Source organism: Oryctolagus cuniculus, chromosome 15 (genome assembly GCF_964237555.1).
Source record: "Oryctolagus cuniculus chromosome 15, mOryCun1.1, whole genome shotgun sequence".
NCBI lineage: Eukaryota > Metazoa > Chordata > Mammalia > Lagomorpha > Leporidae > Oryctolagus > Oryctolagus cuniculus.
In genome coordinates, this window is record NC_091446.1 from 33,864,962 (window position 1) to 33,880,121 (window position 15,160).

Below are 15,160 nucleotides of genomic sequence, written 5' to 3' on the forward strand. Positions count from 1 at the left end.
GATACCCAGAAGAAGCTCTTGGTTCCTGGCTTTGGATTGGCTCAGCTCTGGCTGTTGCTGCCATTTGAAGAGTGAACCAGCAGATAGAAGACTACTCCCTCTCTCTGTCTTTACATCTTTCTGAAACTCTTTCAAATAAAAAAATAAATTTTTAAAAAAAGATAGCAAGCTAAATCATATCTGTATTGTTTCCCAACTAGAGCCTAACACACACTTATAATTATTTTTGTATACATTTATGAACAAAGAACTGTGAGTGCAGTATGATTACAGAGTGATGACATTACGTGTTTTTAAAACAAACATGCTAGGTGCAAATATCCAAATAAGTTATCTCTTATTTCTAAAAATTATTTATTTTTATCTGAAAGGCAAAGAGACATAGACAGAGAGACACATGCAAAGACAGACAGAGATCTTCCAATAATGGTTCACTCCCCAAATGCCTGAAATAGCCATCAGGGCCATGCCAGTGCCAGAAGCCAAGAACTCAATATGGGTCTCCCACGTGGGTGACAGGGACCTAAGTACTTAAACCATCATCTGCTGCTGTTTGGGGTATACATTAGCAGGAAGCTGGATCTGAAGTAGGGGTGGGACCCAAAACCAGGGGCTCCGACACCAGATGCACACATCCCAAACAGTGTCCTAACCACTGTGCCAAATACCCACCCCGTGTTAGAAGCAAATGCCCACAGTCAGTGTCAAAAGCAGATAGGGTTGGCCCTCCATATCTATGGGTTCTACAACCAACCACAAGGTGAAAATATACAGAAGAAGCCTCTATCTTGTATTGAACATGTACACTCTTTTTCTTGTCATGATTCCCTAATAATGCAGTATAACATCTGTTGACAAGCCATTTACATTGTAATGGATGACCTGAAGTGTAAATATAAAAATAAGGGACTTGAGTATCTATACATTTTTGGTACCCAGAGGTGAGTTCCTAGAATCAATCTCCCATGGATAACAGAGACAACTACACACATATTCCAACAAACTACTCAGTAATAGTTCGGTAGCCCACAATAATTTGGGATAATCTTGGTATTAATTTACAGATTGCACAAGGAAAAGTCTCAGGGTGAGTGTTGTAGTGCAGTGGTTAAGCCACCACTTGAAACACAGCTGCATCCATATCAGAGTGCCCCATTTGAGTTCTGGCTACTCGACTTCTGATCCACCTTCCTGCTAATGTACCTGTGAGGTAGCAGATGATAACCCAAGTACTTGAGTTCTTGCCATTTGCATGGGAGACCCTGATGGAGCTCCTGGCTCCTGGCTTCAGTCTAGCCTAGCCCTAGCTATCGCTAGCATTTGGGTAATGAACCAGTGAATGAAAGATCTCTCTCTTTCTCTCCCTTTCTCTCTCTCTCTCTGCCTCTCCATCCCTTCCTCCCTCCATCTTTCTTTCCCTCCCTTCCCTTCACCCCTCCTTCCCACCATGTCACTCTGCCTTTCAAATAAATAAATCTTCATTAAAAGGTCTAATTATTTCGTTACCTTTTAGATTTTAAAAATGTTTTATAATATATTCTATTCATTAAACTTAGTTTTGAATTATTTCAGAAGTATTACCTAAGAGTATTCATTGAAGTAGTAATTTCCAACAGAACTTCCTGCAGCAATAGGAATTTTCTATGTTTGCACTGACCAGTATAGCAGCCATCAGCTACATGTGGCTCTTGAATTCTTAAACTGTAGTTATGTACAACTGAGGGAAAATTGTTTAATTTTATTTAATTTTAATTAGCATAAGTTGAAAGATAATATAACTAGTGGTCAAGTTGAATAGCACAGCTTACAGCCATCATAAGAAGACAAGTTCCTAAAATCTTCTGCCCCTAATACAACCATATGCCAAGAATCTTATTAAAACTACTGCATGACCTCAACAAACAGCTGGTTTTCATATATTAAAGTTATTTTTGTATAAAACAAATTAGTGATATTACCATAAAGATACACTTTAAATGCCAGTGGCTACTTTTCAAATATTCATAGCTTTTATTTAAGAATGCCAAAGACCTTGTTCCATTTTGTCAGGCCACAATAGAAGCACAACAGATTTGAAGAAGACTATTATGAACAAGTGAAGGTCATCCATGACCACAAATATTCACTGGAAACAGAGAGCTCAAATCTGTAATGGATTTTGCCTCCTAGGCAGTCTCTCTCTCTCTCTCTCCAGTGATGCAATACTGACCAACATGTAAAAAGGTCAAATCAAGAAGGCAATCATGTACTTTAAACAAAGAGCGGAATCATGAGGCTTCAATTGTGAGTGAAGTTTTGCCAAGAGAACCAACATCATTCAACATCAGAAGGCAAGGGACCATTAACAATGAGCTAGGTCAGTCTTCTTTCTTGACAAAGGGGTTGCTGTACACAACTCCATTGGGTTGAACTTGGTGTGACAAAAGAAGCCTATGTAACACCCACGCCTCTGCTCTATAGCAACTGATTTGGGTAGGTGGCAAAAAGTTCAGAGACCTGGCACATGCATCTGTATTTTCAAGCTCATAGCTCATCATGCGCAAATACAAGAGAAATTCCTCCTGTATGCTTTTATTTACCCTAACATACATACACACACATACAGAAATTTGACTTACCTTAACATTTTCTGGCAAAGGTCTGTGCTGGGACATCCCCACAGCAATCAAAGCTACTACGGCCATGATAGAGGAGAAGCCAAGAATGGCCAGAATATTTTTGTGGCAAAATTTCTTAAATTCAGAACCTAAAACCCAAAGAAAAAGAAAATATCAACAAAAAGTCAACACTTATTTCCTTCCCCTTTCTGATTGGCCTTGTGATGGCTTTCTGGAGATATCAGAATCAGATAAAAGTCCATCTCTATCCATGAACATTTGCCAAGTAATTGGGAAATAATTCAAAACAAAAAGATCTATTTGTACTACACTGAAGGAGAAAGTTGATTTGGTGGCTATGGCAAGAATAATGGACAAAACCAGGTTAGTGATCAGCTGTGAAAAGATGAGAGGGAATAGTTTCAAACTGGCAGTTCGTTTAACAGGTCATATAGATTTATCAATACAAGTAAACAAAAAAGCAACAACAAATAAACAGGGGCAGTCTTCCTCATTTTAAAATCTACCATAAAAGGTTTATGATGTTTTAGAAAATTTAACAATATATCAGCCAACATCCAATTTCACCACTCCTGATATTTCCTGGTTTAGCATGCACTTTGCATTTCAACCACACTTACTTGGTAAACATTAGTAATAGCTCAGAAATTTTTTAACATTTCAGTTCATGATTCACATTATCTTATCTCTTCTGTTTGTAGTCTCACCCTGTCCTGGGACATAAAAAAGTTCCAACAAGGAACCAGGCATTTAGCCTAGCAGTTAAGATGTCAAATCTGTTATGAGAGTGTCTGGGTTCAATTTCTGGTTCTGGTTCCTGACTCTACTTCCCACCAGTGCAGACCCTAGGAGGGAGCAGTGATGGTATAAGTCACTGGATTCCTGCCACCCAGGAAGACTTGGATTGCACTCTCAGCTCGTAGCTCCAGCCACAGACATTACAGGCATCTGGGGAGTGAACCACGGGATGGGCATGCTCTCACTCCTTTCTCTCTCTCCTCCTCCTCCTCTCAAATATTTTTTAAATGTTCTAACAGCAAAATTATATAAAAGTTATTTTGACAGATCACAAAAAATAAATCCTACAAAGCAATTTAATAGGAAACTATTGCACCATTTTTTCCCTTTCTGGTAGCTCAACCTTTTCCCCTCTCAACTCCCCTACACTGTCCTAGGTTTTGTAAGAAGAAGAATAGAATAGCACAATAAAGAAGTATATGAAACTTACTTGGGTTTCCAAAATTGTGATTTTTCTTTTTTTGACAGGCAGAGTTAGACAGTGAGAGAGAGAGAGAGAGAGAGAGAAAGGTCTTCCTTTTGCCGTTGGTTCACCCCCCAAGTGGCCGCTACAGTTGGCGCATTGAGGCCGCCGTGCTGCGCCCATCCAAAGCCAGGAGCCAGGTGCTTCCTCCTGGTCTCCCATGTGGGTGCAAGGCCCAAGGACCTAGGCCATCCTCCACTGCACTCCCGGGCCATAGCAGAGAGCTGGACTGGAAGAAGAGCAACAGGGACAGGATCCGGCGCCCCAACTGGGACTAGAACCTGGGGTGCCAGCGCCGCAGGCAGAGGATTAGCCTAGTGAGCCATGGCGCCGGCTCAAAATTGTGATATTAACAAACACAGCTCTAACAAGCATGTGCTTTGGATGAACAATTATAAATACAATAGCCAAGAACAGCACATTGTGGTAGGTTTTGAATTTTGAATTATATTACTTTCTTGAGCCATTCAAAAAGGGCTACCAATTTCATTCTGTTGTTTTCCTAAATATGAAATTTCAATTTTTCTATCTCATTTTCCTTCCACATCTCCTCTTGGCATCTAGGTTACTACAATTGAAAAATACCACAGGGTCCCTTCTCTCTGGAGTTGACAACCCAGTTAGAGAGACGGATAAACCAGAAAAGAAGTACATAAACAGATATTAGGTCATGGTAAGTGCCAAGAAGAAATTAAAACCAAGGAATGTGATAAAGGGACTTGCAGTAGAAGTTGAGGTAGAAAAGCGATTACCTCGAGGGCTAAGAAAGTCTGAGATGACATTTGAGTTGGTATCTCACCAGCTATGAGAAGGAATAAGAGCATTCCAGAAGAAGGAACAGAAACTGCTAAAGTCCTGAGGTAGGAACCAGCTTGTTGTGACTGTAATTATTTCCTCCTTCCGTAGTGAGAATATTCACTATAATCAATGAACAATCTAATGCACATTTTCCCACAGTTGCCCAGCTTTCACGATATCCACAGTATGAGAATACATTCAAATCTTGCTTCATATTCTTGTTTCCTATTAAAGATGTGATAAGGGACAGGCATTTAGTGCAGTAGCTAAGATGCTGCTTTGGCTAACCTCATCCATACCAGAGCATTTGGGTTCAGACCCCTGCTCTATTTCCAATTCCAACTTCCTGTTCACACACACCCTGGGAGGACCACTCAAGTTGTTGCGTCCCTGGCACCCACATGTGAGACCTTGACTGAGTTCCTGTGTACTGACTTCATCTGACCCAGCCCCAATTGTTGCAGGCATTTGGGGAGTGAACCAGTAGAATGGAAATCTGTCACTATGCGTTTCTGTCTTTCCAAATAAATAAATTTCAAAAAAAAATTATTTAAAAAAGTATGATAAGAAAGAACTTAAGTTAGCGAGGAAGCTTAAAATTTTCCATATATTCTTAACTATTGGTTTGACAAAGGTAAAAAAAAAATGTTATGCCAAAAACAAAGCTGGAGGCATCACAATACCAGATTTCAGGACATACTACAGGGCAGTTGTTATCAAAAGAGCATGGAACTGGTACAGAAACAGATGGATAGACCAATGGAACAGAATAGAAACACCAGAAATCAACCCAAACATCTACAGCCAACTTATATTTGATCAAGGATCTAAAACCAATTCCTGGAGCAAGGACAGTCTATTTAATAGGTGGTGCTGGGAAAACTGGATTTCCATGTGCAGAAGCATGAAGCAAGACCCCTACCTTACATCTTACACAAAAATCCACTCAATATGGATTAAAGACTTAAATCTACGACCCGACACCAACAAATTGTTAGAGAACTTTGGAGAAACCCTGCAAGATATAGGCACAGGCAAAGACTTCTTGGAAAATACCCCAGAAGCACAGGCAGTCAAAGCCAAAATTAACAATTGGGATTGCGTCAAATTGAGAAGTTTCTGTACTGCAAAAGAAACAGTCAGGAAAGTGAAGAGGCAACCGACAGAATGGGAAAAAATATTTGCAAACTACACAACAGACAAAGGATTAATAACCAGAATCTACAAAGAGATCAAAAAACTCCACATCAACAAAACAAACAACCCACTTAAAAGATGGGCCAAGAACCTCAATAGACATTTTTCAAAAGAGGAAATCCAAATGGCCAACAGACACATGAAAAAATGTTCAAGATCACTAGCAATCAGGGAAATGCAAATCAAAACCACAATGAGGTTTCACCTCACCCCGGTTAGAATGGCTCACATACAGAAATCTACCAACAACAGATGCTGGTGAGGATGTGGGGAAAAAGGGACAATAACCCACTGTTGGTGGGAATGCAAACTGGTCAAGCCACTATGCAAGTCAGTCTGGAGATTCCTCAGAAACCTGAATATAACCCTACCATACAACCCAGCCATCCCACTCCTTGGAATTTACCCAAAGGAAATTAAATTGGCAAACAAAAAAGCTGTCTGCACCTTAATGTTTATTGCAGCCCAATTCACAATAGCTAAGACCTGGAATCAACCCAAATGCCCAACAACAGTAGACTGGATAAAGAAATTATGGCACATGTACTCTACAGAATACTATACAGCAGTTAAAAAACAATGAAATCCAGTCATTTGCAACAAATGGAGGAATCTGGAAAACATCATGCTGAGTGAAATAAGCCAGTCCCAAAGGGACAAATATCATATGTTCTCCCTGATCGGTGACAACTAACCGAGCACCAAAAAGGAAACCTGGTGAAGTTAAATGGACACTATGAGAAACAGTGACTTGATCAGCCCTTGTCCTGAGTGTTGATGAACAACTTAATACTTTATCCCTTTTAGTATTTTTTTGTTCTACTTAATACTATTGGTTAAACTTTGTAATTAATACACAATTATTCTTAAGTGTTGAAACTTAACTGAAAAGTGATCCCCATTAAATATAAGAGTGGGAACAAGAGAGGGAAGAGATGTACAATTTGGGACATGCTCAAGCTGACTTGCCCCAAATGGTAGAGTTAGAAACATACCAGGGGATTCCAATTCAGTCCCATCAAGGTGGCATGTACCAATGCCATCTCACTAGTCCAAGTGATCAGTTTCAGTTCACAATTGATCATACTGATAGGTCTAAGAGTCAAAGGGATCACATAAACAAGACTAGTGTCTGCAAATACTAACTGATAGAATAAAAAAGGGAGAGAACGATCCAACGTGGGAAGCGGGATACATAGCAGACTCATAGAATGGCAGATGTCCTAAACAGCACTCTGGCCTCAGAATCAGCCCTTAAGGCATTCAGATATGGCTGAAGAGCCCATGAGAATATTTTAGGCATGGAAAGCCAAGACACTCTGGCAAAAAAAAAAAAAAAAAAAAAAAAAAAAAAAAAAAAAAACACCTAAATGAAAGATCTCTGCGAGTGAGATCCCAGTGGAAAGAACAGGTCATCAAAGAAGGAGGTACGTTTCTCTGAAGGGAGGAGAGAACTTCCACTTTGACTACAACCTTGTCTAAATAAGATCAATGTCTGCGAACTCAAAAGGCTTCCATAGCCTTGGCAACTCATGACAAGAGCCTAGGGAGATTACTGACGCCATGAACAAGAGTGTCAATTTGTTAAGTCAACAACAGGAGTCACTGTGCACTTACTCCTCATGTAGGATCTCTGTCCTTAATGTGCTGTACATCGTGATTTAATGCTATAACTAGTACTCAAACAGCATTTTTCACTTTGTGTTTCTGTGTGGGTGCAAACTGTTGAAATCTTTACTTAATATATGCTAAATTGATCTTCTGTATGTAAAGAGAATTGAAAATGAATCTTGATGTGAATGGAATGGGAGAGGGAGCGAGAGAGGGGAAGGTTGTGGGTGGGAGGGAAGTTATGGGGGGGGAGCCATTGTAATCCACAAGCTATACTTTGGAAATTTATATTCATTAAATAAAAGTTAAAAAAAAAAGAAAAAATGTTATACTACTACAGTTTCAATGATTTGTGATTACTTCAAAATTTACTGTATATGGGTGAAATGGTCATTTTTCCAATTAATTATTGTTTATAGCCATTGTCTATATTGTTACTAAAGTAGAGACTTTATGCTTTTTACTTGTTAAACTTCTTATTCAGTGAAGGAACAAGCCTTTTTTACTGTAATGTAGATTTAAAACATGTTATTTCAAAAACAAAAAAGAAAGAAAGGGACAGGAAAAGAGAGAGAATGGGAGGGAGAGAGGGTGAGGGAAGGAGAGAGAAAGGAAATAACATTATACTCTTACAACTGTATCTATGAACTATATTGAATCTGTTAAAACTAATTAAAAATTATTTTAAATTTAATTATAACATTTTCCATTAATATTTTCATAAGTTCTATTACCAAGAAAACAATGGCTATTTATGCTTTTCATGGAAGTGACTAGATTACTCACAGAAGAGTAATTAAAATACTTTGTCTTCCAAAAGTCCTGATCACATGCAGGAAGCCGGGCTCTTCTCTGGAAGCAGTGCTGGATATGGGAGTCTGGCCTGCCATATCCCAGATGTGCTAATATTAAGGGTGCTCTTAGGAAACTGCCCCTCTTTTGGGGCCTCCAGAATTCTTTCCAATGCCATGATGGCTACAGTCAAGACCTATGAAAAACTCACATTAATGTCTTCCCCCAAAAGGCTCTTCATTTGTTTCATTAATAACAGAAGTGTATCACACATTGTGAAATGGTATTTTTAAAAAACAATTTCAAGAAATAATTTTACCAAAAATATCTAAGGGCAAAGTTTCAGAATTTTTTCCCTTTGAATTGGCTCACTACCCTGGAGAATTCAAGACTGCCACTCCTTTCCCATTTTTTTCCTTTTCACATGACAAGTGAGAGAGCTAGGTAATAACTTCAACTCTTCCCGTGACAGAGAAACAAAACTGAAAGAAACCCAAGATTTGAGAAAACAGAGACTGACTTCAAGTCAGTTAGCTATGACAGAAGCAAGGAAGGAGGGAAGGAAGGAAGGGAGGGAGGGAGGGAGGAGGGAAGAAAAAGATAGAAAGTTGATTCATTTTGATGTCCAGTCAGAATCAAAAGTGTTTGTGTCCTTGATGAAAAGCCTGCTATACAGAGAAATCTCTACTCCATGATACAAAAATAAATAAATAAATAAAACTTTACTCCATTAATCTACAGATCTAGGGTATTAATATAGTGAATTTCAGGCAAAAACAGTAAGTTTTTGTTTTGTGGATCTATCGTGACTGATTAAATTCAAACTGTTTCCAGTTTCTGGTGGGCCACACAGGAACTGAGCTCGGCTTCTCATACAGCGAACCAAACAAGCACTGGTGAGGAGCAGCAGAGGAGCACTGTAGTTCTTTGCTGTGTTTACACAGCTCAGTGAGGGAGCAATCCCCGAGGCTCAGGGGGTCCTAATCTAATCTTGCCAGTTCCCCAACTCCCAGGGTCACCTCCATCAGGGAGTTCTTCTTAGGTTATTCTCACACTCCCTGGCTTTAAACTCCTTTCATTTTATGCCAGGCTCCTTAGACCTACCTTCTTCCATAGTGGTATCTACTACTCTGGTCTGGTCACTCCCACCTCATAACTGATCTTCTCCAGTAGCTTCTTCCAAAGTTCCTTCCCTAACAGAACTCATCCTTCCTGTGGCTGCAGAAGTCTTCCTTAATCGACATTCCAAAGACTCCTCCTGATAAAGAACCTACAGTAGCTTCCTTTTGGTCTACCTTGACCTATTAGCCCTTCAGAAATGTAAGCCCTTCCCATCTCATCATTCCAGCAAGTACATCAGTCTGTGTTCAAGATTAGAATGCCTGACATTATGACCCCTAGAATGTAAGCTCCCTGAGTTCAGGAATAGTTTTTCTGGATTGTACAGCTCTATCCCATGTTGAATGAATGAGTTTTAGATTCTCTTAGTTTTATTCCATGTGATGCTCCCTTCACTTAGATTTCCTTTCATTCCCTACCAAGTCTTCTGCCTTACCTATTGGGAAGAAAAGCTCAATAGGAAAGTAGTTCTCTCAATCTGTCTCTCAATTATTCCAGTACTTCTCTCATCATTTCCTCCCCTAGATACTTAATTTTTGTACCATTTCAGTTTGCGGATTCCATAGTTGTTGGAGAGGGAGCTGTTCTTCATTCATTCTATTAGTCATTCAACATTTATTGCATGCATTGTACTATGCACTAGATTTGCCCAAGGCTCCTGGCTACCGCAGTCAACAAAACAGATAAAGGACACCATTCTCTGTGATTATATTCTAGTTTGGAGAGAAAGACAGTAAACAGCATAAATAACTAATATTAATAGTATGTAAAATAATTACAGCTGCTAAAAGGGAGGGGAAGCAAGGCAGATAAGAGATGAGGGCAATTAGGAAAAGCCTCTCCATAAGGTGATCTTGAGTAAGAGTCAAGGGAGCAGGGAAATAGCATTCACGCCTCTGGGGCAAGAGCATTAAAATAACTGTAACTGTACATGCAAAGACCCTTAGGTGGCCCAGTGTGGCTGGAAAGGTGATGAGTGTAGAGAGTGATGAGAAATGGTGAGGGAGGTAAGGGAGTGCTTTGCTTATAGGGTCAAAGCTAGGACCATGTAGAACTATGTCCAAGAGGAATTAACACCATCATATGGGTCAGTGTTCTTTTTTTTTTTTTTTTAAAGATTTAATTTATTTATTTAAGAGGTAGAGTTTCAGTGAGAAGGACAGACAGAAAGGTCTTCCTTCCACTGGTTCACTCCCCAAATGGTCACAACAGCCGAAGCTGGGTCAATCCAAAGCCAGGAGCCAGGAGCTTCTTCCAAGTCTTCTACATGGGTGCAGGGGCCTAAGGACTTGAGCCATCTTCCACTTTCCCAGGCCATAGCAGAGAGCTGGATTGGAAGAGGAGCAGCCAGGACTAGAACCGGCGCCCATATGGGATGCCAGAGCCGCAGGCAGAGAATTCACCTACCATACCACAGCGCTAGCCCTAACAGTGTTCTTAATTATCTCCAGGACATCTTGGTGGCTCAATACTGGACTTTTTACCAGAAATAAATACCAGAAGGCTGAGACTGTGATTTTCAGGAAGGTTGAGGAACTTGCCCAAAGTCATACATCTTTCAAACAGCAAAGTTGTTTTTTTTTTTTTTTTTCAAGTCTCTTAACTCCACTGCAATGCTTCCAACCATTGTACAGCATTAGGGATGTGAAAAAATTACTCAGCTTCATTCCTTCTCAATTTACTCAATGCAAAAGAAGTTGTCCAAAGTTCTATTGGGATGTAGATCTTATTCTATTTCAAATCCCCCCCACTCCCTATATTTCTTCAATTAATCAATTCAGAGTCAAGTTTGAGGATAAAGCAATTTAATTCTGTGGGTTTTTTTAGCTTGCTTTTTACTTAAGGAAGTCAGTATAAATGTCAATGAAAACACAAATGCTTAAAATGAACTTCAAGCCTCAATGATGATCAGTTAAGTAAACACCAAAAGGCAAAGGAAAGGAAGGGGGAAAAAAGATGTGCACTGGGCTGGGAAACAGACAATGAGATCAAGTCAGGGAATGCTAGGGAAGGGCAGCGGGGGGTGAGAATGAAAGGAAGGTACAGAGATGGAATAATTAAATACATAACTCACGTCCTGTTCCACTCATCTCCAACCACAGACCTCAGAGGAAGTCACTGGCTTTTATTAACCAGCCTTTATTTCCACTCTTTGAAATTTTAATTGGGTGGTTATCCTGGGTTCATAGTTCTTTAGTTAGAAAAGGAGTGCATTTATCTCAAAGTAACCTGGCTTTGTTACTGAATGGAACTCTCAGAGGCTCAGCCCACCTATCAACCTCCAGGGAGCGGAGATGGGAGTGGGCACAGAACAAGCTGCCCTTGCAGAGCACGCTGTGCCATCCTCAGGCTCCCACCCTCCAGTTCTTGTGTGCTGTGCTCTTCTCAGATTAGTATCATGTAACTGTGCACTTGATTGCATCTGACTCTAAAAATGTTAATGATTGCAAAAAATCAAATGCCAACAGAGATTCTGTGTGTGGGAAATATGGAAGTAAGGGTCCCCTTCCCTTGCTCTTCTCCTCACTTCCTCCCACCACACCATTCACTCTCTTCATCCACACCCCTTCTGGCCTCCCTTGAATTTTTTTGCCCATAGATTGCATTAAGCATAATAGGCCTTTGTAATCAGCATGGAACCCTATGTTTAAGGGTAGGGCTGGCAGAGAGAAGGCCTGTTTCCGGCAAAGTAATGTCACTGAGACTGTAGACAGGAATTCCCTGTGTCCCAGCCAAAAGGCGTTAACAATCTGGTGTATTGATGGTCTCTGCAATAAGCACATTTCTTCCATGAAGCCAATCTTCTTCCACATCTGAAAATGAAAAATTTTGCCCTGGGGACTCTACTCTTTCTCAGAGCAGCTGCATTTGTCAACAAGTCTTGGTTATTTGCAGATAGCAAAACAGACTAAGAAAATCTGCCTTGGTTATACATTACTAGCGTAGGGTAATAGTGGAAGTGGGGTAAAAACTGACTCAGGTTACCTAGCTTGATAGTCCCTATATCTTGCATTCATAAATTCTCTCATTTTTACCTCATCATTTTTGTACCATAAGGTATGAAATTCAGAAGCTACATAACAATTTTACTGCAGAAATGAATACTGTAAAGCAAAGTAAGAAAAGACAATATAGTAATGTTTGCAACACTATTGAACAGTTGGTTTCTCTAATACATAAGAGTCACTAAACTATGACCTTGTCTAAATAAGATCAGAATTGGTGAACTCAAGAGGCTTCCATAGCCTTGGCAACTCATGACAAGAGCCTCAGGTGATTACTGACGCCATAAATAAGAGCATCAGTTGTGAAATCAACAACAGGAATCACTGTGCACTTATTCCCCACGTAGGATCTCTGTCCTTAATGTGTTGTACAATGTGAATTAATGGTATAACAAGTACTCAAACAGTACTTTATACTTTGTGTTTCTGTGTGGGTGCAAACTTGAAATCTTTACTTAGTATATACTAAGTTGATCTTCTGTATATAAAGATAATTGAAAATGAATCTTGATGTGAATGGGATGGGAGAGGGAGTAGGAGATGGGAGGGTTGCAGGTGGGAGGGAAGTTATGGGGGGGAAAGCATCTGTAATCCAAAAGCTGTACTTTCGAAATTTATATTTATTAAATAAAATTTTAAAAAAAGAGTCACTAAAAATCATTTTTAAAGATTTATTTATTTATTTGAAAGTCAGAGTTACACAGAGAGAGGAGAGGCATAGAGAGAGAGAGTGGTCTTCCATTCACTGGTTCACTCTCCAATTGGCCGCAATGGCTGGAGCTGCGCCAATCTGAAGCCAGGAGCCAGGAGCCAGGAGCTTCTTCCAGGTTCTCCCACGTGAGTGCAGGGGCCCAAGGACTTAGGCCATCTTCCACTGCTTTCCCAGGCCACAGCAGAGAGCTGGATGGGAAGTGGAAAAGCTGGGTCTCCAAATGGCACCCATCGCCCACATGGGATGCCAGCGCTTCAGGCCAGGGTGTTAACCCACTGCTCCACAGGGCCGGGCCCTAAAAATCATTTTTAAAGATGCATAACCTGGGGGCTGCTGTCATGGAATAGAGTGTAAAGAAGCCACCATGTGGGCACCGATCCATGTCTTTGCAGTTCCTCCAATCTAGCTCCCTGCTGATGATCGGGAAAGGCTGCAAAGGATGGCCCAAGAGCTTGGGTCCCTGCCACCCATGTGGGAGACCCAGATGAAGCTGCTGGCTCCTGGCTTCAGTCTAGCCTGGCCCTGGCCATTGCAACCATTTGGGGAGTGAACTGGTAGATGGAAAACCTCTCTCTTCCCTCTCCTCTCATTTCTTTTCTGTAACTCTGACTTTCAAAAAAATAAACCTTTTTAAAAAAAAAATGCTTAACCCACCTAATAAGAAATGGGAAAATAATAGGAAATTCAAAGAAAAAGAAATAGATATTCTCAACATATTAATGTATTCTAATTATCTTTAATTTTCAAAATGTAAATGAAAAATGAGATACATTTTATCACTTGTTAGAATAGCAATTTTTAAAAAGTTTTGTACATAATATTCACTAACACTTATTAAAATCACCAAAATTTTAAAAATATTGACAACATTAATATTGGTGAGGATATGAAACAACCAGAACTCTTGTAAATTGTTGATGGGGATGCAAAATAGCACAGCTATGCAGGAAAAGTGTTTGGCAGCTTCTTACAAAGTTAAATATATATTTATCATATGACTAGGTAATTTTATCTGTAATTTTTTACTTGAGAAAAGTAAAAACATATGTACACACAAAAACTTGTCCCCAAATATTTATAACAGCTTTAATCATACTTCCCAAAAACTCAGAACAATCCATATATCCCTCAACTGATTAATGCACACAAATAGAGATACAACCATACAATGAAATTCTACTCAGCAAAAATTAAAAAATAGAGTAAACTACTGATAAATGCCACAACATGGATGAATCTCCAAAGTATTATGCTAAGTGACAGAGCCAGACTCAAAGGCTATATACTGTAATGATTTTATTGTTATGGCATTCTGGAAAAGGCAACTATAAAGAAGATCAGTGGGAAAAGGCTCAGGGTAGGGACAGAGGCCTGACTACAAACGACAGAGGGAACCCCTGGAAATGATGGAAATACTCTGTGTCTTCATGGTGAGTAGTTAGAGGATACCAAAAAAGGGTGAACTTTGCTGAAAATTCATTAAATAAATAAACCATATAAATTGACAAGGATATGGGGAAACAGATCCTTCTTATACATTGTTGAGAATAGAGTTGTGTATAGCCTCTTTGGTTTAGAAATGTCTATCATCCTTTAACCCAACGATGCTGCTTTTAGAAATTTAACCTGCTGATACAGTCATGAATATATAAAAAGATGCATGTACAAGGATGCTCAGTACAGCACTGTCTGTGTGCAACAGTAGAAGACTAAAAATGATTAAAGGTCCATCAACCGTGGTCTGGATAGGTAAATTCTACCACATCCATAATATACAATACTGAAACCCAGGCATGATAAAGACTGATCTAGATCTATCATACTGATGCAAACTGTCTTTAAAACATTTCATTATGTAAAAAGAAAAGTGTAAAACAAGGTATGCAGTATGTTTCCATTGGCTTAAGCCATAGATACCTAGTCTGTCTGTAGAGATTTTTTTGTTGTAATCCTGGAGAATGCCTAGAATCATGCCCCAACAGCCCCACTAACAGCGAAGAGGCAACTGCAGTGAAACAATAAGGCCACCTTAATGACCTCCACACAT

The 15,160-nt window shown here is 39.7% G+C and overlaps 1 protein-coding gene across 24 annotated transcripts in view; it reads right to left on the reverse strand.

Moving 5' to 3' along the window:
• ENTPD1 (ectonucleoside triphosphate diphosphohydrolase 1) overlaps positions 1 to 15,160 on the reverse strand; it is a 206,950-nt gene that overhangs the window by 94,939 nt on the left and 96,851 nt on the right. For 23 of the 24 annotated variants that reach the window (XR_011382344.1, XR_011382345.1, XR_007911064.2 and 20 more), the window contains one exon: positions 2,619 to 2,746. Coding sequence is in view for 18 of the 24 variants with exons in the window: in XM_051824023.2 (XP_051679983.2) it covers positions 2,619 to 2,746 (128 nt within the window). In the remaining 6 variants the exon portion in view is untranslated. Of the gene's footprint in view, positions 1 to 2,618; positions 2,747 to 9,381; positions 9,662 to 15,160 lie in introns of those variants that run through there. The other variant, XM_051824015.2, reaches the window with a different exon arrangement.